Source organism: Tenrec ecaudatus, chromosome 5 (assembly GCF_050624435.1).
Source record: "Tenrec ecaudatus isolate mTenEca1 chromosome 5, mTenEca1.hap1, whole genome shotgun sequence".
In the NCBI taxonomy this organism is placed as follows: Eukaryota; Metazoa; Chordata; class Mammalia; order Afrosoricida; family Tenrecidae; genus Tenrec; species Tenrec ecaudatus.
In genome coordinates this window covers 43,293,682-43,319,309 of record NC_134534.1, presented here as the reverse complement: position 1 = coordinate 43,319,309, position 25,628 = coordinate 43,293,682, and the positions used below count along the sequence as shown (strand labels likewise).

At 40.0% G+C, this 25,628-nt stretch overlaps 1 protein-coding gene and 1 pseudogene across 1 annotated transcript in view; one reads left to right on the top strand and one right to left on the bottom strand.

The window, feature by feature from the left end:
- The first annotated feature begins 289 nt into the window (after positions 1-289).
- Positions 290-25,628, top strand: part of INTS8 (integrator complex subunit 8) — a 48,458-nt gene continuing 23,119 nt past the window's right edge. The window contains exons 1-13 of the mRNA XM_075549474.1: positions 290-598; positions 1,729-1,903; positions 4,434-4,574; positions 4,896-4,967; positions 6,229-6,280; positions 7,185-7,367; positions 12,837-12,944; positions 15,102-15,257; positions 18,198-18,298; positions 18,717-18,858; positions 22,758-22,828; positions 23,196-23,371; positions 24,480-24,613. Of these exons, the coding sequence (XP_075405589.1) occupies positions 469-598; positions 1,729-1,903; positions 4,434-4,574; positions 4,896-4,967; positions 6,229-6,280; positions 7,185-7,367; positions 12,837-12,944; positions 15,102-15,257; positions 18,198-18,298; positions 18,717-18,858; positions 22,758-22,828; positions 23,196-23,371; positions 24,480-24,613 (1,641 nt within the window). The 5' untranslated portion in view covers positions 290-468. The remainder of the gene's footprint in view (positions 599-1,728; positions 1,904-4,433; positions 4,575-4,895; positions 4,968-6,228; positions 6,281-7,184; positions 7,368-12,836; positions 12,945-15,101; positions 15,258-18,197; positions 18,299-18,716; positions 18,859-22,757; positions 22,829-23,195; positions 23,372-24,479; positions 24,614-25,628) is intronic.
- LOC142448702 (large ribosomal subunit protein bL33m pseudogene) lies at positions 15,651-16,082 on the bottom strand (annotated as a pseudogene).

Here is a 25,628-nt window from a genome sequence, read left to right as displayed (position 1 = left end):
GTATACTTCAACTGGGTCACAGTTTGACTAGACCTGCCCGTTTGCGGGTTACAAGAAGACACCGAAGCCCGTTGCATGTCCGTGACAGATGTGGTCCTTTTTTTTCGTAGATACTCCCACGTTAGGAGAAAAGCGCACCTGAGACAGCTTTCGAGGGAGCCATCTCCCATAGCAACCTGGAGGAGGCGTGGTCTCGGGAGGCCCCGCCCTCCTCCCGGCGAGTCGGCACGGCGATTGGTCTAGAGGCCCGGCGGCGGTTGCAGGGAGGCGGAGCCGGGGCGCCCGAGCTGGCGGCGCTACGCCGCCATTTTGAGCTGAGTGGGCTTCGCGGACGTTCCGAGGGCGTTCGCGCTGGAGCTGCCAGCGGCCTCCTTGCAGGCCGTTCCGCACCTCCCAGGCCCCGGCCCGCGTCCGAGTGCCAGGTTGGAGCCGGGAAACGGCCCCGGGGGCAGTGGCGGCGGGGGCAGGATGAGCGCGGAGGCGGCGGACCGGGAGGCGGCCACCTCCAGCCGGCCCTGCACCCCGCCGCAGACCTGCTGGTTCGAGTTCCTGCTGGAGGAGTCGCTGCTGGAGAAGCATCTGCGCAAGCCCTGCCCGGGTGAGCGCCGCGCGGGCCGCGGCCCCGCCGCCCCGCCGGCACCTTCCGCGGCCCCGCAGCCCCGCAGCCCCGCAGCCCGGCCCGTCGGCGGCACGGACCGCGCCGAGCGCTGGCCCAGGCTCCCGGCCGTGTCTGCGCACCTGCGCCCGCCGAAGGAAAACCAAACCACCGCACCCCTGGGGCCGGGCCCCTTTGGAGGCTTGAGCCCCCGGGGGAAGGAAGGGTCTGTGGCTGCTGCTGGGATCCGAACCCTTCAACTTACTGAACTCGGGCTGGTATAAATTTGGAGGTTGGGGAAAAGTCAACTCTTGGAATGCTATCCTGATACGAAGTCGTTTTCTCTTAGGTTCTTATTTAACGGATTTGTTACTCGATGAGGTCTCACCGACTCATTAACAGTGCACATTAAATACGGAAATCTTGGCTAGCAGGAAATGCTGAAACAATTCCCAGATGGCTATTGCATGCTGATGACCCTGAGTAATACGCCAGTTTTGTGGTGGTATTGGGGGCAGAGGTACCAGCATGTAGGCTGCTTGCATTTGCAAATTCAGATAAGGCTTGTGCAGTCCTATGGTTCACGACTGTGTGTGTGGTTACCGTAGTGTTGTATCGAGTGGTTTCAGCACCCACATTGTGCCATTTTAATTCATTCCTTTTAGCAAACGCATGTTGAGTGCTTTCTGGGTGCCAGGCACGCTGCTCAGGGCTTCACTTCTGAGGTTCACATCTACTGAGGTCGGTGGCCGCGAGCTCTCTCTTCCCCTGGGAGAAAGCAGGTGCAGAGAGGTAATGAGCAGCAGCAGGTCCCTTTATGAAGTGTCATAACAGTAATTGTCAAGCCTGCACCTCTCTCCTCTAATTGGCATTGGTTGTTTAGGTGGCAGTTCAGGCAAATGTTCTTCCAGGTAAAGGGCTTTCTTCACCCTTTATCTGTTCTTTGGTACGTGAGAGCAAGATTCTTACCAGCCATTGTAAGGTCTCAGCAGTGTCGATTCTTCCTGTGGCAAAGCAGGGACAGCCAAAATACAAGTAAATCCTTTTGTATTAAAACTTAACTTTTAGAGGCGGGAGGGAAAAAAAGTAAATAAAACTTAACTTGAGGATTTTTTTTACCCCCACAATCCTAGATCCTGCACCAGTTCAACTTATTGTTCAGTTTTTGGAGCAAGCTTCCAAACCTTCAGTCAATGAGCAAAACCAGGTTCAGCCTCCACCTGACAACAAGAGAAATCGCATCTTAAAATTACTGGCTCTTAAAGTTGCTGCACATTTGAAGTGGGACTTAGACATATTAGAGAAAAGGTATCCACAATTTTAAAGTGTTGCATTTGAAGTACTATTTGGATGTCTTGGGTAATTCCACATATTTTGAAGATTGATTTAGTGCTGTGGGTTAGCTCTTCGGCTGCTAATGCAGTCGACAGTTCAAACCCACCACTTGTTGCTTGGTGGAAAGAGGAGGCTGTGATGATTTATAGCCTCAGAAACTATGTAGAGTCGTCATGTGTTGGAACCCGCTTGATGGGCAATGGGTTTGTTTTGGTTTCTATATGAATATATAAAGCCTTTTCCCACATGTATGTCCTTAAGATAAAAATGATCTTTCTGTGTGTTTTTAATAAAATATGTATTTTTCCAAAAGGTATAAGGTAATGCATGTCTTTATCATACTAGATGAATTTACATGGCCCCAAAATACAGCATGACTGAAAAGCAGTGGCGGTCATTTTATTTGTGAGTAGTAGTGGTCCAATTTTAAGCTCTGAGCTAAACATTCTTTTAAACCATAAATAATATTAGTGATGAGGCAGTTAATATTTTATTTTTATGTGGTAAATAGATAAAATTACTCAATTTGAAAAAAAAAACTACTTTTGCATAGCTGAAGAAAATGAATAAGAATTGATGAGTTTTGCATATTATGGATGATTTGCCATGGATTAATTTTCTTAATTTTACTGATAAAAAAACAATCATGATCTCCCAAGCTATTAAAATAAATATTAGAGTAAATGCTTACTTCTTTAAAAATAAATACTTTCAAGGCTTTACTTATAATATGCTTTATTTTCAGTCCCTTATAATGAAAAAAAAACCTATTTGCTGTAGAACATTTGAATGGATAGATAAAATATGAAAAATAGAGGAGAAATACTTTAAATGCTTTGTGTATTCTTTTCTTGATATATTTTTAAATAATGTTGTGATCATACCTTGTATTTTTTTCGCACTTAATGGTATATTACTAAATATTAAATCATTTCGTATTTTGAAAATTACTCCCTTGTAAAGATAAATTATTCAATTTCTCTCTATTGACAGTAATTAAGACTGCTTCCAGTTTTTTAACTATTGTAAATCACGAAACATCCAGCAGGCTGATTCTGACTCCCAGCGACCCTATAGGATAGGGTAGAACTGTCCTGCAACCTCTAGGACTGTAACTCTGAGAACAGAAAGTCTCCTCCTCCTCCCTCCCTCCCTCCCTCCCTCCCTCCCTCCCTCCCTCCCTCCCTCGGAACATTTGGAACACTTACCCACTGGGACTTGGCAATTAGCAGCCCCAGTGTGGAGACATTACACCACAGGACCTTAAATAGCTTTGCCAATAAGCTGTATCTTTGTTTTATATTTTTGAATTATACCCTTGGGATAGATTTCAAGATCACTGGGTTGTGCCAAAGCATTTTTAAGGCACACAATTCATATTGCTAGGTTATATCTCAGAGTTGTGCTAGTTTTGTTCTCTGTTTACTACTTGTGGTAATAAACATAAAACCTTTTCACTACATTCTCTCCAACTGTAAACATTAGAATTAGAAAAGAGGGAAAACAACTCATTTTATTCTTTAGTACTAAGGAAGAACCTACTGATAGGAGACTCGAGATATTAAATAGCAATATATTTACAAGTATGGATGTGCCAATTGGAAATTGAACAGTAATTGTATATTTAGTCATCATTATTAATTTTGGAGTTAAGATTATGGTTTAGTTAAGCTTTGACACTTTGAATTTTTCGTTCTCACTGCCTTCAAGTTTATGCCGAGTCAGCGACCCTATGGGACAGGGTAGACTGCCCTGGGAGAGGCTGAGACTAACTTTTGATGACAGCCGGAGTCCCACCTTGTCTCCCGAGGGTGGGTGGCACGTGGTTTGGAATGACTGAGTGCTGGTCTTCTAGATTGCAGCCCAGCTTGCAACCAGTCACCATCGGGGCTCCTCTGGATATATTCCGAAATGTTTATAGAGGAAGTGATTAAATATTGGGGGTTTGCTTCAAAACCCTATAGAAGGGAGCGAAGTGGGTGAGGGTGTAGATGACAGAAGACTAATTGAAGCTGGATGATGCGTAGTTTGCAGCTTGTCCTCGTCATTGTTGTGTGCTGTCAAGTCATTTTTGACTCACAGCGACCCCCTTTGACAGAGTTGACCTGCCCCAGAGGGTTTTCCTAGGTTCTAAACCTATAGGGTCGCTGAGTTGGAATTACTTGAAGGCAGTTTGTTTGTGTTTTAATCTTAACAGAAGGTGATTGCCACGTCATTTCTCCCAAGAACTGCTGGATGGTTTGAACCACTGAACTTTCAGTTAGCAGCCAAGCTTAATCATTGTGCTACTTGGGACTCCTTTATCTTTTGTGTTTGTTCACCTGTTTTCACAGTACATTTTTCAAGTTAATTTTTTCAGTGTCATTATTTTGGGGTAAGTTGTTAATCTTCAGAGTAATAAAACGACCCTGAAGATTGAGTCCCTTAGCCACATGATTACTATCAGTGAAGATACTGAATTAACTGTTTTTGCTTTCCTTTTCTGTTTTCCTCCCGGGTTAAGCCTGTCTGTCCCAGTGTTGAATATGCTGCTCAATGAACTGCTCTGTATCAGTAAAGTTCCTCCCGGGACAAAACATGTCGCCTTGGATCTGGCCACTCTGCCTCCAACCACTGCCATGGCTGTCCTGCTGTATAATCGATGGTAAACATTTATACCCCCAGATATGTGTGAGGCTTCTCTAGTTGGGCAGTGCTCCCCCAGGGCGTCCTTTTGACGGGCTCCTTCTGTTGCAGAGATCTCTCAGAGGATCTTGGGAACTGTGTGTGGGGATGGAGGAGGTTTCTGTGACTGCATAGATTAGAATAGCATGCTTCCAGAAGGAAAGAACAAATCACAGATGCCTTGTCACATGTACTAGTTAAAACTTACGATAATTTATCATGCAAATCTAAGGCATACTTGAAATGATTGCAGTCATATTTATAATGTATTAAATTTCCTTTTTATTTGTCTTTTCTTCAGGGCAATTAGAACAATTGTTCAAAGTAGTTTTCCTGTCAAGCAGGTGAAACCTGGACCTCCTCAGTTAAGTGTGTAAGTTGGCAGATATGATCTTCACTTGGCTTTTTCCCCCTTTTTTCTTTTTCAATTTAATATGTTTTATAAGCTTGTCATAAGGCCTGATACAGAAGAGCAGAAGTGGGAGGGTAAAAAAATTACATCAGAGATTTGTTTGAAGGTTTAAAATCAGAGAAGTAGATATCAGATTAGCCAGCTACCATTGAATCGACACTGATTCATGGTGCCCTGCGTGTCAGAGAAGTGTGCTCCATGACGTCCTCCGTGGCTGCCCTTTCAGCCATCACCAGGCTGCGCGCTGGTGGACTCCAGCCTCCAGTCAGTCAGTCAGCAGCTCGTAGGTTAACCATTTTCAACCCCCCAAGAAGATTGCTCTAGATATCTAGAGCTCAGAGTTAGAAGGGGAGTATTCGTTGAATTTTGCTATTCATTTTGATAAATAGTAGCTGACCTGCTTAAAAATATGAGCGTATTTTTATCATTTAAGTTTATATTGAATAAAATATCCTTGTTCAGTATTTATTATATGTAAATATTAATTTAGATTTTAGTTAATGATATTACTTGACAAGAAACATGATGGTTTCTCATGACGAAATTCTGTAGAAGCCAAGGACTGGAATTTAGAATTGATATGAAAGTCAGCATTGACCATCAGTAGTCTGTAAAGGTTTTTAAAGATCTTGAACTGACAGATTTCCCCTTTAAAAAAAAAAACATGGCCATAAGTGAAAAAATGCCACGGAGGGAGAACTTTAAACAAAAAAATTACAGTTGATTATATCTGCAGTTTTAGGCCTAGTTCTGAAATCCCAATGGCAGCTTATCCAAGTTGTACAAGGGGTTATAGTTGACTATAAATGGGCTTTTGTTGCCAGTAAACAAGACACCAAACTCGCTACCATCAGGTTGATTGTGACGCAGAATGACTTGTAGCAGGGGAGGGCTTCCCATGTGGGCTTCTGCAGCTGCACCTCCTTACTGCAGTAGATAGGCTCCTTTTCCCTGGGAGAGACTGCTGGCCTTGGTATAGTCACCCAGCACGCAACCGCTATCTTAACATGAGAGGGTGTGTGGGTGGGTAATGCAAAGCCAGTGAGAAAGTAATGGAAAATAAATGAGCATTATAATGATTTTTGTCTTAATTTTAGGCATGATAAGAAATAGCATTAAACTTGGTTACCTAAATTGAACCGTTATATATTGCTCTTAAGTGTTGAATTTTTAATCTTATGGCTAATATTTGAAATTCACCTTTTCAATAATTTTTTTTTAGTATGAATCAGATGCAGCAGGAGAAAGAGTTAACAGAAAACATTTTGAAAGTGGTGAGTTAGCATTTCTGAAATACATTGAGCGCATGGTTAGATGCCAGATCTACTCCTAGGTATCTAAGTTGAGTTGTTAGGACCCAGGTACAATGGGTCTTCCTGGTAGACTGCAGCTGAGCTTTTGTTGCTCAGGTGGCTCTAAATCACACAGATTTTCTGCTTTCAATGGTAGAGAGCTCTACACTGGTTCTCTTCTCAAATAGATCACAATACTTACAGGTAGGAGAAATCAGTCTTCCAGGTGAGATCTACATATTCTAAAATATCTGAAATAAACCTGTGTTAATTATGTTTGCAAATTACTTTTAAAATAAAAAAACTACAGTTATTTTTAAGAAAATTATATAAAAATAGAAATGTGATTTTAAAAAATGATTTTATAATTAGAAAAGGAAAAGGTCTCTGTGATTCTCATACGTAACTTACAGTGTGCCAGAGACACTAGGTAAGATGTGGGAGCCCAAGGGAGGAGGAGGGGGAGGTAAGCAGCTGTGCTTATGGAACATGGGTTTGCTCGCGTAGATTGAATATCAAAGCAGGAGACTGCTGCTCTTTGTATTTGTGATGTCTAGTGCGTAATGGCTGGCACTTGGAGGTATAGAAACACTTTCTGAGTAAATTTAAGCAGAGCTTTTAAAAAGCATTTTCCTTTTAAAAGCATTTTCCTGTACTCTTAAACTTTTATGTAGGGGGAAAGCACATTAATCTTTTTTCTTTGTCCTTTTAAAGTTTCACAATAGGAACTTAATTTCCCCCCTTAAGATAATCCTATCTCAACTACAGCTGTGTTGCACTTTATAAAAGGAGCCCAGTGTGATAGTGTCCTATGAAGTTTTTTTATTAATATGGTCAGTTACTGCTGTTTTTGTGTTTTAATGACTTGCTTACTGACTTTCTGTAGCTAAAAGAACAGGCTGCTGATTCTATCTTAGTACTTGAGGCGGCCCTTCTGTTAAACAAGGATCTTTATGTCCACACGATGAGAACTCTAGACCTGTTGGCCGTGGAGCCAGGCACCGTAAATGGAGAAACTGAGAGTTCTACTGCTGGTTTGAAAATCAAAACCGAGGAAATGCAGTGCCAGGTATTTATTTTACTATTTAAACAGTGCATGATAATTTTTTTTCGAGACTCAGAATTTGTTTATTGACAATGTCCCCATGCTGTTCTCTGCTCTTAGAACAGCTCTCAGGATCAGAAGACCCCACCCAAGCCACCCAAGTCCCTGAGGCTGGTGTCTTAGGATGGCTCCCCTCCCTGTAGGAGGGCAGAGCAAGGCCCCCCACCTGCTCCCATCAGGCCGCTTTTGGGATGGGGAGACGCCTGAGCATCACACAGTGCCAACCTCTGCGCAGCCGCGCAACTCCAGGGGCCACCTTTACTGGGATGCAGAGATGGTGTGGCCTCTGCCTGTCCTGAAGTCACCCTAGAACAGTCACCCTGGTAACCAGTAACCAGACCCAGACGCACACTTTTGTCCCCTCTCCTTCAGACTGTCCCTACCACTCCCCGAGATCCTGGCCATGGCAAAGGGGCTGGCAAGGAGGGCATGGGGGGGGCAGGGTCCCCCCTGTTCCGTTCCCCTGGTCTTTGAGGGGCTGCAGTGCATAATACTTTTTATGGAGACAATCTCATATAGTCATTGTAGCATTGTAGTGTTGTATCTGCCTTTCCCTCTTTACTTTGACTTAAGATAATACTTGACCCATTGCCTCTGGGGTCTTTTCCCACTTGTATTTAGGAGATAGTGATTTTAAGGGATGAGAATGTAATAATTTGTCAATGATTTGTAGTTCATTCGTAACATTAAAAATCTAATTATACCTTTAATAACAAATAAAGCTCCAACAACAATTAAATACCCTCTCCCTTCAAAAGAAACCAAACAAAAAGTTACAATGTGTCTAGACTTGGGGGAGGGCGGGCGTAGGGAGAGAATCTATGCCCCTAGAGAAAATGTGTAGCTATAAAAGGGTCTTACAGTTCTATTCTTTCTGTAACTCTGGACCCCAGGTCCTTTGGCAACTTTCACTTTTTTTTTCCCTTGAGATTTCCTTATTTTTATTTTATTTTTACATTTTATTAGGGGCTCATACAACTCTTATCACAATCCATACATATACATACATCAATTGTATAAAGCACATCCGTATATTCTTTGCCCTAATCATTTTCAAAGCATTTGCTCTCCACTTAAGTCCTTTGCATCAGGTCCTCTTTTTTTCTCCCCTCCCTCTCTGCTCCCCCCTCCCTCATGTGCCCTTGATAATTTATAGATTGTTATTTTGTCATATCTTGCCCTATCTGGAGTCTCCCTTCACCCCCTTCTCTGCTGTTTGTCTCCCAGGGAGGAGGTCACATGTGGAGCCTTGTTATCGGTTCCCCCTTTCCAACCCACTCACCCTCTACTCTCCCAGTATCGCCCCTCATACCCCTGGTCCTGAAGGTATCATCCACCCTGGATTCCCTGTGCCTCCAGCCCTCATATGCACCAGTGTACAACCTCTGCCCTATCCAGCCCTGCAAGGTAGAATTTGGATCATGGTAGTTGGGGGGAGGAAGCATCCAGGATCTGGGGGAAAGCTGTGTTCTTCATCGGTACTACATTGCACCCTGACTGACCCATCTCCTCTCCTAACCCCCTCTGTGAGGGGATCTCCAGTGGCTGACAAATGGGCTTTGGGTCTCCACTCTGCACTTCCCCCTTCATTCACTATGGTATATATATATTTTTTGTTGCCTGATGCCTTATACCTGGTCCCTTTGGCACCTCGTGATCGCACAGGCCGGTGTGCTTCTTCCATGTGGGCTTTATTGCTTCTGAGCTAGATGGCTGCTTGCTTACCTTCAAGCCTTTAAGACCCCAGACACTATTTCTTTTGATAGCCGGCACCATCAACTTTCTTCACCACATTTGCTTATGCACCCATTTGTCTTCAGCGATCGTATCTTGGAGGTGTGCAGCCAATGATATGATTTTTTTGTTCTTTGATGCTCGATAACTGATCACTTTGGGACCACGTGGTCACACAGGCTGGTGTGTTCTTCGATGTGGGCTTTGTTGCTTCTTAGCTAGATTGCCGCTTGTTTATCTTTAATCCTTTAAGATACCACACACTATCTCTTTTGATAGCCGGGCACTATCAGCTTTCTTCACCACATTTACTTGTTCACCTGCTTTGGCTTCAGCAGTTGTTTCGGGAGGGTGAGCATCGTAGAGTGCCAATTTAATAAAAGAAAGTATTCATGCTTTGACAGAGTGCTTGAGTAAAGGTCCAGGGTCCTTCCGCCACCTTAATACTAAACCTATAAATATAGATACATAGATCTATTTCCCCATCGTCATATATATTTTTGCATGTACATGTCTTTGTCTAGACCTCTATAAATGCCCTTTGACTCCTAGCTCTTTCCTCCATGTCCCTTGACTTTCCTCCTGCCCTACTACCATGCTTCATCGCCACCTGGGCTAGAGTATACCTCTTCTCTAAGCAACCTTACCCTTGATCATTTCCCACCAGGCCTGCCACTCCCACTTCTCTACCATTTTGGGTCCCATGTTGTTCCCTTGTCCCTGTGTTTGTTAACACCACTTCCTTACCCCTCTTCCTCCCCCCACCCCAAATCCCCCCGGAACTGTCGGTCCCGTTGTTTTTCCTCCAGATAGTTCATCCAGCCTGTCCTATTCAGACAGACCTGTGGAGACACTAACATGCACGAAAACAAGACAGAGGAAAACAAAGCAACAGTCTACAACCAGACAACAAAACAACAACAGCAATCCACTGGCAAAGAACAAAACACATAAAAAAAATCAAGAAAGAAGAGCTTGTAGTTAGTTCAAGGATCGTTTGTTGGCCCTTAGGAGTGTTTTCCAGTCCAGTCTGTTGGGGCACCACGCCCTGGCCCCAAAGTCCACTTTCAGCATTCCCTGGGGACCTTGCTACTCCATTCCCTTGCTGTTCTGCTGCACTCCCCAGTGCTGGCAACTTTCACTTTAACAACGGGCTATAGTTAGTAAAACTTGATAGTTACCTTTGTGGTCACTTTACAGTCGTTTCCTAGAAAAGGAACCTCTACATATGACTATTCTCTGTTCATCTGTATAATCACTCCTTTCCCCAAGATAGGGGCTCTCACGAATGAAAGTTAGCCACGCATTTAATGTGGAATAAATGGGAGCTTTAAAAGTTCATGGGAAAATTCCAGTATCTTTTAATTCCACTTTATTAAAAAAATATTTTATTGGGGACTCTTACAGCTCTTATAACATACCATACATCAATTGTATCAGGCATATTTGTACATATGTTGCCATCATCATTTCCAAAACATTTTCTACTTGACCCCTTTGTATAAACTCCTCTTTTTTCTCCTCCCTCCCCCATAATTCCACTTTACACAAACCTTTTGAAGCTCCTTCATATTGTTCTGGAGGCTATGGGAAATTTATCCCCCTTGATTCATTGAGTAGCACGCAGCAGTATCTACAATGGTTGTGAAGAATGAGTACTAGAGACACTGACAGCTGAGGAGTTTGCAGGAAGAATTATTAGGTATCTGTTGACTCAGACATATGAAAATCACTCACTGCCATTTGTTTGATTTCAACATACAGTAACTTCATATAGGCTTTCCGAGACACTATAATTTTACAGGAGAAAGACTTAAACTCTTGCCTCTGGAGTGGCTGGTGGGTTTACATCGCTTCCCCTGTGGTTAGCAGGGCCGTGCCCAACTCAGCTCCACCAGCTCCTTAAATGAAGGTAAAAGGTTGTGGAGTGAAGTTCATTTTTAGGACATGATGTGAATAGAGCATTGGGGTGCCTGGTCTGAATGAAATTAAAGAGAATAGAGAGATTTTTGGAGAAGGAAGTTTGGCCAGATTATGAGGGCCTTTAAAGAACAGGACAAAGGGTTTGAACTTTATCCTGTTTAGGGGGGGGATACACGATACTTTTAATGAAAGGCTCTGCCATGACTTGGTTTTATACTTGGTGCACACATGTCACTTTGTGAGCCCTAAAAATGAGTTGAGCCAAATAATCTGAGGCAGGTTGGAGTTCTGACATTCAATGAATCTAGGAAAGCTCTTTGAAAAATATAAGTTTCACTATGAGGAATAACCGTTGGAAAATTAGAAGGATTTTATCATCAATTTAAAATTCTTAATGTTTTCTTCCATTTGTCTTCCCTCCTCCCACCTGTGCTTTTTTTGGGGCGGGGTACCCCACATCCATTCCCCTCTGCTGTGTTGAAGGAATTTCCTACCTTCTGAGACTTGGTGGGAGGCAGAAACAGTTTCCTGCAGTGACAACTGGAAGCTCCAGGTAGTAGCTTTTCCAGGCCTCTTCCTTGTTGAGTTTGCCACATCCCAGACGTTTACCTGGAGCATCATCCATCTAGCGCACACCCCCCATTTGCACCTAGATAGGAAGTCAGAGAACGGATGAGAGAGTATCCGGAGACAATAAAATTTTGTTCTCAGAGGAAGCATTAGCAAGAGCTGCTATTTCTAATCCCTCCTACTGTGTTGGTGGCTGCAGGGGATACAGGCTGTGGGGTCGAGCGCTCAGACTGACTGCAGTCCTTACCTTCTCTAGACCAGTTGGGCTCGCATCCTGACTGCTGGCTTGCCTTGATCTTTTTTTTGATGGTTTTTGTGTTTTCTTAAAAAATAAAACAAAACAAGAAAACACCACAGCAGCGCCAACAGGAAACATTACAAAAGAACCAGCAGCGCCGGCCTCGCCCTCCCCTCCTCCTCAGAGACCTCCACACCAGAGGGGAGCTCTGGCCAGGCCTGGTGCACCTGGGCTCAGGTCCAGGTAGGGAAGTCCCTTGATCTTTATGTTTGACCTTGCTAATAATTCTGTAGGTTATTAGAAATGGTAATAAAATTATATCTCCATAAAGAAGTAACAGTGAACTTAGGAACCGAGAACGTTGGTGCTTTCACTGCTCGTTGATCCCCACCCCCCAACAATCCCAACATTTGTGTGCCGCCTAGGACAGGGTAGAACCCCTCCACCCCCCCAACAATCCCAACATACGTGTGCCGCCTAGGACAGGGTAGAACCCCCCCACCCCCCCACCAATCCCAGTATACGTGTGCCGCCTAGGTCAGGGTAGAACCCCTCACCCCCCCCCAACAATCCCAACATTCATGTGCCGCCTAGGACAGGGTAGAACCCCCCCACCCCCCCACCAATCCCAATATACGTGTGCCGCCTAGGTCAGGGTAGAACCCCTCACCCCCCAACATTCCCAACATACGTGTGCTGCCTAGGACAGGGTAGAACTGTCCCTGTGAGATCCAGAGACCCACTCCTATCGGAAGTAGAAAGCCCATCTTTCTCCCAAAGCGATGACAGTGAGTTTGGTTTTTCTTTTGTTTTTTAAAATCATTTTATTGGGCTCATCCAATTCTTAACACTACCCATACATACGAGTTTGGTTTTGTTTGTTTTTTTGATATTTGGTTGAGTTCTGTCAGCTCTTCAATGAATGCATGAAAAATGTCTAAGCAACTTGCTGCTCATTATCATTTCAGGTGTGCTATGATTTGGGTGCAGTATACTTCCAGCAAGGTTCTACAAATCCAGCTGTCTATGAAAATGCCAGACAAAAATTTTTTAGAACCAAAGAACTAATTGCAGAGGTAAATACAGAGGTGGCAGACATTGAATAGTCTCTTAAAACATTGGTATATGTTTTGGCTTTTGTTTTATTTAATGATTATAAAAGGCCATTGTAGTAAATTTAGAAAATTCAAAAAGTACAAAAAACTTTAAAAAACAAATCTTTTGTACTGCTATCTGGAGAATAACCCTTTTTAGTATTTTAATGTACTCTGCTTTTTGTTTTTCTGTGTATTTTTACTATAATTAACTCATATTATACATATACTATTTTGGATCTTGTTTAAATCTTAGAATTGACATTTTAAATGTATCATATTCCATTATAGAGACACTAATTTACTTTATTTGGGTGTTTAAATTTTCTACTTTTAACTAATTTTCCAGCTGAAACATCTGTATCTCCAAGTATAAATCTCTGTATGGTGTAAGTTAGAATCTTCCAAGTAGAGTTACTATATCAACAGGTATTGATGTGTGTGTGTGTGTGTGTGTGTGTGTGTGTGTGTGTGTGTGTGTGTAGTATTGATATTTTTAATAGCTACAACACGTAAAATCAAATTGCTTTTTAGGTACATTTTTCTCAGTGATACTTTAATTAGCAGTGAATGTAAAAAAACAAATGCTACCTTGATGGGTGAAAAATAAAACTGTTATAAATTTGTATTTACTTAGTTACTGAGAGGGATAAAATTTCTTTATGCTTTATCATTTGGAGACATCCTGGTGGTGCTTGGCTAAGTGTTGGACTGTGAGCCCAAAGGTCAGCAGTTGGAGCCCACCAGCTAGCTGTTCTGGGGAGACGGTCTGGCAGTATGCTTCTGTCATTACTCTTAGGCCTGAAAGAAACCCCATGGTGCCATAGGGGTTCTATAAGTTGGCATTTCTTTTTTATGATGCAGGTAACTGAATTTTAAAGTATATATCTAGGTTCTTGTATGCCTGATGCCTAGAAAAATTCCCATTTCCTCACCAGAGAAGTAGATTACATGCTTTAGGGATATATCTTAGACCCAATGGTAACCCTATTTTGTCTGCCTGAGGAAATTCATACTTAAAAATTTATGGCTTTTCAAGTTTAGTAACTCAAAACATTTCTTTTTCCCCTCAATTTTCTGTTATGGTAGAAACATTCTTTTTAATTTACTGAAGAGTAAATTAACTTTGTTTCTTCCATCACCCCACTCCCATCCTGTAATCTGCTTGTTTTATGTATTTTTAAAAATTTATATTTATATTATTTCTCTCTGTTAATCATGGTCTTAATGGTCATACCTGCTTTAAGTGGCAGTGATGTGTACCTTGTAGATGTTGCCCTGAAAATGTTAAGCCAGGGGTAGACAAAGTTTTCCTATAAAGGGTGCTATAGTTTATTGTCCCCGCCTGGCCGATAAACACAAGTAGGATTAACTGAAGGGCAGAGGGATAAATGACTTGCTGAGCCTCACCTTGGTTGTTCTGTGCCTCAGTTTAAAGGGGTACACTACCTGTGGGATGCCTAGCCTGTGGACTGTGTCGCTGTAAGGTGAGGTCCCTTTAAGCCCACATGATTGGAATGTTCATCTCTGGAGCTGGGGACTGACAGTTGATGACAGTTGGGGACCTGCCTTGCTGTTTGCTGCCTGGGTATATATAGCCCAGCTCTCTCTACAGAAGGGGACTGGCAACTGGCAGCTCTCAAAACTTGAAGGACTGCTAGTGTCTCACTGCTTTATAATTTAACTGTTAATTTATTGTATTATCTATCTGTATATAATTTAATGGTTTATTTCTTGAGTTATATATCTATCTTTATAAATATATTTATATATAATTACTAGCAATCTGGTTTGTCTCTCTAGAGAACCATGTCCAATATAAAGGGCCAGGTAGTAATTGTTTTAAGCTTTGTGTACCACAAGCTATACCAATTGAATATATATTTATTTATCTTTTTTAACGCTTTGACATTGTAAAAATTCTTCTTGGCTCGAGGACTGTGTAAAAGCAGAAACAGGCCATATTTGGCCTGAGGCAGCAGTTCGGTAAACCAATTCTAAACCTGTTCATTTTTTGTGGTTTCTCTAACCTTGAAATTGTCATTTTTTTATCTTGTTACTATTCGGATGTACTCTCTGCGTGCTAGCCTGTGGTTTGTCGCATTGATGGGTAATGGTGTCCGTCCTCTTCCTCTACAGATAGGCTCGTCCTCTCTGCACGGTACCATCGACGAGAAGCGCTTAGCTGGCTACTGTCAAGCGTGTGATGTTCTTGTGCCTTCTTCTGATAGCCCCTCTCAGCAGCTGACTCCGTATAGTCAAGTCCACATTTGTTTGCGGTCTGGTGACTATCAGGTAAGATCTATGATGGGGATGGAGTGGTATATTACTCGAAAGTTGGAAGCCAGACAATAGTGGATTCAAATTCACTAATAGTGTAGTAGGTCCATGATTGGGGCAAGTGTGTTCAACTCTCAGACTTGCTCATGATAACTAACCCTGTTTCCTAAGGCTCCCAGGAGAATCAGTGGGAAGTGATGGGTCATAAACTCACAGGCAAAGCACTGTACCAGTGTCACTTCATTATTGTTAATATTGTCCTTTCTGTAGAGTTCACGCATTTAAAATACACACTGGAAAGAAATTCTTTAAGCAGGACTTTTAAAATTATGTAAATATCTTTAGTTTTATGGAACCTGAAGTCTTTTTTTTAAAATTTTAACATTTTTATTAGGAACGATAAAAATATCTAGGAAGATAAATAAATGTGATACAATGATCTATGTCCTAATATGAAGAACTTTCTTTCACTGTATTGTTTTCCTTCACAATGGCCTTCAAATCACCCGAGGCAGTGATTCTAGACCATTTCCTCTTCTTTTATTACCTTCTGCAGGATTTCTGAATCAGTGTCCCGCCCTCCAGTCTTCTCTTTTATAAATCAAATTCATTTTCAATCCATTGTTTAGAGGGAGCGTATTTTTTTCTGTTCCACAAAGAGGACTTTTTCTGCACAACAGGGTCATAATGCAAAAGGGTCAGTTTCTCCCGAAGCCGGCTTCGCTTGGTGTTGAAGGAGCACCCAATCCCAGCTTGGCTCAACATTTTCACCAGAATGTTTTTTGATTTGCTCGTGGCAAAAGAGACCGCAGTTAGGAACATGGCCGCCACACCACTACCGCCGCCTGGAACCTGAAGTCTTATGGCTGTTTTGAAATTAAGAACCCATATGTGGCCTAGCCTTACTAGATCGTCTCCAGAAATAAGGCCTTGGAAAATAAGCAACTTTACCAAGTTTGGATGGTCTATAGCCAAGCCGACCTTGCCAGTGAACCTGGTGCTGGTATCTCAGTTTTACTGGAAAGGTTTTAATCAGTCTGAGATTCCCACCCCTCGCTGGGCACGTATCTTTGGTTTCATAATGAAAATACTTAGGAATTAGCGTTTGTGCTTCTAAAATCTGTATTTACAAGCCATGGTTATAGAACGTAAGTAGTGCCTTCAGGTTACTGAATTCAAAATAGGGAACATGAAGTGGCAAAGTGACACACTTGGCGTTGTAGATCTCCATGAGGGCTTTTAGCTCAGCTCTGTACTTCACGCTTCTCATGTACTTTTTCGTGGAAAATATGAAGGGGGTGGGCTATCACTTCCTCCACCTGTCGCCAGTCATGCTCCAATTCTGCACTTTGCCAGAGGGAATATGATACAACTGTTTTGAAAGATAGGTGAGCGAAACATGATTTCCTAAAAGCTAGAGCTCTTGTAGTTATGTCTACCTACTACACGTTTATGGAGGGTGAGGATCAGTTTTAGCAAGATAAGAATTCTTTCTGTAAGATGCCGCTTGGAGCAGGAAGATGTGTACACAGCTAACCTTAGAAATGTTATCCCTGCCCCAGTGGAATAAACGGGTGAGCTGGCATAGGTGTTTTAAAGAAAGAAAGAAGGGAGTGTTATCCCTAGGTAGGCACATGTTACAGTGGCGGTATAAAGTGTCAACATGAGTCAACCAGAAAATGCTGTGAGGGTTAGCTGGGAAGGGACAATGGCAATTTTATTTTATTAAGGACAAAAGCAATTTTGTTGCAATTCTGAGAATGTTTTATGTTAGTGGTGCCAGGCTATTTTAGGAAAGTATTTTATCTTTGCATAGGATTTTCTTTTGTGAATTTTATATATATATATATATATATATATATATATATATATATATATATATATATATATATATATATGGGGTTGTTGTTTTTTTTTCCCACTTGCCATTTGATCTTTATTTTTATTTTTTTAAACATTTTATTAGGGGCTCATACAACTCTTATCACAATCCATACATATACATACATCAATTGTATAAAGCACATCTATACATTCCCTGCCCCAATCATTCTCAAAGCATTTGCTCTCCACTTAAACCCTTTGCATCAGGTCCTCTTTTTTTCCCCCCTCCCTCCCTCCCCGCTGCCCCCTCCCTCCCTCTCCGCTCCCCCCTCCCTCATGTGCCCTTGGCAATTTATTCATTGTTATTTTGTCATATCTTGCCCTATCCGGAGTCTCCCTTCCCCCCCTTCTCTGCCGTCCATCTCCCAGGGAGGAGGTCACCTGTGGATCCTTGTAATCAGTTCCCCCTTTCCAACCCACTCACCCTCCACTCTCCCAGCATCACCCCTCACACTCTTGGTTCCGAAGGTATCGTCCACCCTGGATTCCCTGTGCCTCCAGCCTCCTATATATGTGTATTTTAAGAGATGAGAAAAAGATATTTGGTAATGTGTATTTGCTGTAATTCACCAAGTAATATTTTAAGGCATTTAAATTTCTTAGAAACTTTCTTAGCTTGTATGAGTCCCTAATAAAATGTTAAAAACAAAAAACTATATCAAATAAAAAGAAGACTGACAGAATAAATTGTGCCAATTTAGAATTAAAAAAAAAAAAAGAAACTTTCTTAGCAAACTTTTCCCAGCTAAGTGATTTTAAATGAAGTGTTTTTATATTGTGAAGAGTTTTTATTTGTAACATGAATCTGTGCTTAGGGTGGATTCGAAGACTGCTTTAAGTTTCTAATTATATAGCTGATGTGCCTCTTCTGTATTCCTCCTTCACTGCTCATTTTGGGTCCAGGAGCATCAGTTTTCAGAAAGAGACTATAAATTTTAGGAAGAAAGGACTTTTTTCCAGGAAGATATTTCTTTGGTTTTTATTTAACTTGCATTTGTCATTGTAGGCAAACTTTGGTTAAGAAATTAGTGATAAGTTTTGAAATGATGCTCTTTTATGTCTGTGTTATAGGAAGTAATAAAGATTTTCATTGAAGATAACTTAACCTTTCGTTTGCCTGTCCAGTTCCGACGGTCAGTTCTAAGAGAACTCTGTCAGAAAGCTCAACAGGGGTAAGTTGATTTAAAAATCACTGATTTTTTAAAATAAAAGAGCAAGTACTCTTATAATGTATCAAACACACATCTCTAAAGTGTCTGGACCGTGGCGTCAGTCTTATCAATTATAAGGAATACTAGCATGGCCAGAGAAGCCACTCGGATGTCCTAGTCAGCTGTAAAGGCTCTTGAGAGAAAAGAATATGCACAGTAGACTTCTATCTTATTACTTAATAAGTAATAAGTGATCTGATAAATTCCAGACCATTTTGGGTTTTGTCGGCCCCGGACTTGGCATGTGGCATTACCTAGTGTTTCTAAAATCCCACTTCTCAAAAATAAACCGCTCATTCCTGTGAGTATGGATTTGCAGTGTACCCCTTTTCTTTTATAGTTAAAATAATATTAGGGGATCTACTTTTGTATTCTACAGAAATGAAGCTCTGGATGAAATCTGTTTTAAAGTCTGTGCCTGTAACACAGTCCGTGATATATTGGAAGGTAGAACGATTAGTGTTCAATTTAACCAGCTATTTCTTAGATCTAATAAAGAGAAAATAGACTTTCTTCTTGAGGTAAGACATTGTTTTTTCGTTTTGCTCAATGATTTTGCTTTAAGTTGAACATTGACCTCTTTTTGCCAAATCCAGGACCCCTTTTCCAGTTCTCATCGGACTTGCCTGCAACTCTAGCTCATGATTGACACTACTGTAGCTCTTTTAAACTTCTCCTTTGACATGATTGTTTTGTCTGTTTTCTTCACTGGCTCTCTTCAATCCTTTGTGAACTCTCCTTTCACTCTGCGTGTAGGGTTTTGTTTGAACAGTTCTGTCCTTGACTCAGTTATCTTCTCATATTATTTTAAATTCTCATCGAAAGTTTTAATAATCACCGATTTACTAAAAACTCCCAAATCATTCCTTTTAGCTTCTCCTATAAACTCCACAATCTGTTTCTGCCAGATCTCTACCTTTTTCTTCAAGGCTTCTCTAAATTGTGAATTGATTGAGAATCAACATTGACAGAAGTACCAATATACCAATTACTTCCAGAAATACCAGCAGTTTAGAAACAACTGTTTTTCTCTTTACCAAGCTCCCTTCTTGAGAAAACCACCACCCTGACTTTTGTGGTAATCAATTCCTTGCTTTTCTTTATAGTTACATGCACTTTTTTACATGTACTCTTAAAAAGTGTTCATTTTGTCCACTTTGACCTTTTTAGAAATGGAATCATATAGAATGTCGTCTTTGTCTTCTTCCATCCAACATTTTATTTGTGACATTTATCTAAGTTTTGTGTGTACAGTTTTTAAAATATTTTTTATTGTTGAAAGTATTATAAGACCCTGCCACAATTTATTTGTCCTTTCTTAGTATGATGAACATTCAGTTTGCTTATATATATTTTTTACTATTATGCTGCTGGAAAATGACTAGTGTACTACTGAATATATGTGTTTCAGTTTGTCTCTGATACATCCCTGGGGAAAATGTATCTGTAAGGTACTTGGTAATATCAAAGTGGTAACACCAATTAAAATTCCTTTTAGCATGCAGGAGAAAAAGTACTTGGCATTGTCGAATTTCTCTCTCAGAGGTTTTCATTCCCATTTTCCTTATAACTAAGGAATTTAACAACTTTTCCTTTGTTTTTTGCTCATGTAGATTTAATCTTTTGATGCTGACTCCAAGTGCTATGCATTTTTCTTGTCATTTCAAAGACTCTTAATAAAATTTCAGTCTTTGCCTTATGACTTGTGAATTGTATATGTTGGCTTTTTTTTTACATGGTGAATTATGTATGTTTTACGAGAACTTTTCCTATTCTGATATCATGAGGATTGTCTATAGTTTTCTCTTTAAAAGCTTTATGGCTTAGTCTGCTTTCTATGTTTTGGTCTTTAATCTACCTACAATTGAATTTTTTGTATTATGTGGAATAGAAGTCTAATGTCACACCCTCTCGCTCCCCTGCACATATGAATGTTCATCTTTTTCAACCAGTTATAGTACCATCCCATTGTATGCCAGTTGTCGAGACATCTGTTGGCGTACTTTTGGGTTCTGCTTGGCACAACTTTCCTTTTTTCTGCCTGTGCATTGGTATCCCTGTGCACCGTGTACAGCAAGTTCTCCTACATTGTTTTGTCCTTTGCATTTTCATGTAAGAAAATTCAGATGCTCAAGTTTCACAGATAAGCATATTTAAATTTAGTTTGGAATTATTACATTGAATTTATTAATTTGGGAAGAATTTACATCTATGCTCATTTAGGCATTCTTTTATGCTCTTCATAATTTTATTATAATTGTTTCATAGAATTCTTACATAAATCACATGCATTAATGTAGTTGTACACAAATAACTTAGACATTAATAGAAAGGTACAGTTGAACTTTGTGCAGTGACATTATATCTAAAACCCTTCCTAGATGCTTTCAAATGCTAATACATTACCTGTAGCTTATGTTTATTAATTAGATAGTATCCGTGTGTGAATAAGGAATGTGGAATTTGTTGTTTGTTCTGTTTACTTGTTCTTGCTGTGCGGCTGGCTCTTATCTCCAGAGAACGTTCAGTAGACGTGGCAGTAAGGGGACCCAGTTTCCTCCCACCCCAGAGGGACAGCTTGGATTCACTTCATTAAGATTGATGTTTATTTTCTAGGTCTTTTTATACATACTCTTCCCACCAAATTAAGGAAGTTTTCTTCTATCCTTAGTTGGCTGAGATGGTTCAACCCTCCTGTTTTTTTAAAAACCGTGAATGATTTTTAGATTTTATTAAGTACTTTTTTCCTAGCCTACTTAGATGATCATCTATTTTTTCCCTTTAATCTGTTAGTGTGAAATACATGGATTGATTTTCAAGTACTAAACTACAAGACGTGTCTGGAATAAATACCTATTTTAAGGTTCTTTTTCTTATTCATGTGTAAGATACATGCGTTATTTTTTCCTGCCCTGTTTGTGCTTTTCTGGGGGCCAATATCATGCTGACCTCACATACATTGAGGCAGGTGAAGCCACTTGGCCCTGGAAATAGTTTTGTACCAAGATTTTTTATATCATTTAAATTTTGTCAGTGATGATCAGAATGTCTTTTTCTCAAGTTAACGTTGACATGTTTTTAAGTTGTCCACTTCATCTAAATATTAAATTTTATTAGTACTGTTTCTTTATTATCTGTTTAGTGTTTTCATCATTCATAAAGATGTCTTATTTTTTCTGAATAACTTAAAATAGTGATATAGGATTCCCATACTATAAAATTAACCATTTTAAACAAATTAATTGACATTTAGTCTAGTCACACTAGTATGTAACCACTGTCTCTTAGGTAGTTCCACAATGTCACCCCTCAGGGAGACCCCAAGTTCATTATGAAATCGCTCCCACTGCACTCCCCTGTCCCAGACCTGTGACTGGCCAGCCTGCTGCCTTTCTCTCTGGACTTAACGATTCTGGATGTTTCCGATCATTGGAGTTACACAAGAAGTGATCTTTATGACTGGCCTCTTCCACTTAACATGATGCTTTTCACGTTCCTTCATGTAGTAAATAGCAGTACCTTACTATTTTCTTAGGCGGAATAATATCCCTCTTTATGTATACCCCACAGTTGAGCTGAATTGACTTTAAAATGAAGAAATATTTCAAAAACAGAAGTTTAGACAGAAATGCAATAGATCAGACCATCCTTGTTAATTAGCTCAACTTTTGCCATGTTTGGGGTCCTCTTTGGCAAAATATCTAGTCAAGTCCTTTGCTTGTTTATGGTTGGCTTGTCTTTTTGTTGTTGAATTTTTGTATATATTATTCATGCTTAAAAATTCTTACTGGACACCTAAACCACATAGATAGAAAATTATACTCGTGAAAACATTTTAAATAAAGAAGTAGTTGCCATAAAAATAAATAAAAAATAAAAATTCTTACTGGACATAATGTTTCCAAAGATAATTTCCCAGTCTTACCATTGTTTTGGTAAATCTTTTGATGAACAAAAGTTTTCATTTCTATGAGGTTTCATTTATTTTGTTTTTTGCTATGTGTGCTATTGTAATGGATTAATTTTTTCTGGGAATGAATTAGAAGATAATTATTTTGGGGGTTCTCACAACTCTTATTACACACCATATATCGATTGCATGAGGCATGTTTATATATATGTTGCCATAATTCTTTTCTAGACACTTACTTTCCATTGAGTCCTTGGTGTCAGCTCCTCTTTTTGCCTCTCCTTCTTCCCTCATCCTGGATTAATCTTTATAATACCTACAACTTTTCAAAAGTTCAGTCTCTGCTCCCTGTCCCATAATTCATTTCTTTGATCTTATCTCTACTTATGTTAATACCAAATCTGTGCTTCTTTGGGTTGAAAAAGGAAAATTTTTATAATGTTAACTTTTCAAGGTATAATCTGCATTTCTTAAAGTATTCGTCATGTAAAAATTACTCTTAATTCCTAGGTATGTTCAAGATCAATAAATTTAGAAAAAACCTCAGATTTGTTGAAAGAAAACATGGCAGCTTTTTTAAAGTAAGTAAGCATACATTGTCTTGAACCGTTTCCTTAGTCCTCTGAAAAAAGTTTGCTTTTTTGTTTGTATTTGCCCTCAGTATCTTAGAACCAGACAAGAACTGCCATTTTTAGCCAGGCTAGGTGAAATTCAAATCTGTGTTGCCACATGAAATGTTAGGATCATTTAAGTTGCTTTGTGTGTGTGTGTGTGTGTGTGTGTGTTGCATGGACACGAAAGTGTTAAATAAAAACCAAAGTGAAAGTATTATTGTATGATTTATGAATGGGGGGCTTTTTAAATAACTTAATAAAAATTCATTAATATGACTGTTTTCCCCAACTAAATTATACACTTTTTGTTTTGTAATATTTCTTACTGATCTAGGAATGTGTGTCTGGGGTTGGAAGATCTGCAGTATGTTTTCATGATTTCTTCACATGAGCTTTTCATTACATTGTTGAAAGATGAAGAACGAAAGCTACTTGTTGATCAGATGAGGAAGCGATCCCCTAGAGTAAATCTGTGCATTAAGCCTGTAACTTCATTTTATGATATCCCAGGTTAGCTCTCCAGTCTGCTAGCTAAATGTTGGCACATTGTGCCCATCTCTTCAAATTAGCCTTGACATATGATTGAGGATGCCCTCTTATTGTTCCACTGTTTTTATGTATGTCGATAGCTGATGGGAATTTACCTGCTCTCCATATTTCTTTTCATATATAAATAGCTAAGTGCTTAGACTCTTGCTGTGTCTGTGGACAGTGGGGATGTAGTCAAGAGACATAAAGGATTTTAACTGGGAACCATAGACCAGTGTACCTGCTGCTAATAGATTGTTGGAGGTAAAAAAAGATAAAAAACAGGAGGTACAACTTTTATATGTTGGACTTTTAACTGATGTTTTTACACTACTATATTGGTAAATCCCAAACTAGATACCAAATTCCATGCATTTTGACCTATCTCACTGATACTGCCATCGGGCTAACGGTTCAACGTAAGCGGCATTGTTGTTTTTTGCCTCACTAGTTTATAATTTTTAGCATTATTTTATAAACAAGCATAAGCTTCAAAAGTTAATACAGATGAGACAGAATTTGATTGGTTTAACAAAAGCAAAACTGTAGCTGCTCTGGCCCTCCCTCCCTTTTGTAAAGAAAGGCAGTAACATGGAGACAGCTACATGCCAGAGCTGTACCCTGGAGGACTTGTCTCTGAAAGCTGAGCTGTATGTAACCAGCAGCGACCCACCCCTGGTTCTATTGGACGAGAAAACCACCTCCTTGCTCCTCAGAGAGCAGATGCTGTAAATATTACTCAAGATTAGCATTTGTGCTTGCTTTTTTAGTGCGTTTTGTCCCAAAGAGGACAGTTTATACAAGTTAGCTCTTTAGACACAGTCTTTTTGTTAGCCAATCATTCACTATCACCTTGGTATAAGTTTTCAGTTTATTTATGTCCTAGCTGCATTCTTGTATTCAGTATAGTAATAAAATGTATTAGGTTTATGTTCAGTAAATCACTTGTATAAGAGTTACTTTTAACTTAATTGGTGAATTAATACATGCAGTACATACAAACATATACACTTAGACTTTTTTATTGTATTCTTAGACTTTTTAATGAAAGCGTGGTTGAAGTTGAGATCTGATTTTTCTCTCTCTTAAGCTTCAGCAAGTGTCACCATTGGGCAGCTGGAGCACCAGCTTCTTTTGTCAGTGGACCCCTGGAGGACTCGGCAGATTTTAATCGAACTGCATGGTATGACTGCAGAGCGCCAGTTCTGGACAGTGTCTAACAAGGTACAGGACTGTCTGTTCAGAACAGATCAGATAAAGACCTCTTTTCTATGAAAAACAATCGAGGCTTTTCACATGCAATAATGTCCCCTGAGAATATCCATAAAAAGTATTCTTTAAAAATGAATTTGTGTTTCATTTTTGTCGTAGTATTCTCATGTCATTAAAATATAGCTATAAATTTAGATGTAGATATATAAATAAAATATAAAAACCAAACCAGCTATCAAGTCAATTCCAACTCAGTGACCCCAGAGAACAGCAGAATAGCGCTGTCCCTATAGGGTTTTCCAGGTGTGTACATGTTGACAGCAGCAGGCAGCATCCGTTTTCAACCTTGGAGAGGCTGGTGAGGTTGAAGCACTGACTTTTCAGTTAGAAGTTAAACGCTTAGGCTTAAGCATGGTGCCACAGATCTCCTTAAATATATATATATATATAATATTAGTCATGCAATTGTACCAAGTAAGTCATTGCTATTTCCTGTGTAGAGTTTAAAAAAAAAATTTATGCCATCTTGAAGTCTCCTGCCTGTGGTCTGGAATCACTTCGTTTTAACTTAGGATGTTCTTAAAAAAAAAAAAAAAAAGACAGCTCCCAGTGGATATTTCTGAGATTGTCTATTTATGCATTTTTCGGCACGTGTGAAATGCAAGTGGAAAATGGCTTGTCAAGTACTATTTGAGAGGAATGTAGGTAGACAGATGAGAGAAATAGCTCATAGATACAGGAGGGATTAAAGTAATACAGGAATGCTTCTGTGTCTTCCTCTGTGAACATTACTTGTAAAGCAACCAGAAATTTGTCTATTTGATGAGGTTAAACATACTAGTACAAAAACAAACAAACAGAAGTACAGTAAGTTGAAATAATACTCTCAATACTAATAGGACTTCCTCAGTATTTATATCGTTACCCATGAAGAAATGCAACAGATAGTTATGAGAGGAAGTTGTGGGATTACATGTTGTGAGTTTGACTCCCAGCTCCATTTTTACTGGCGGTATTACCTTGCACA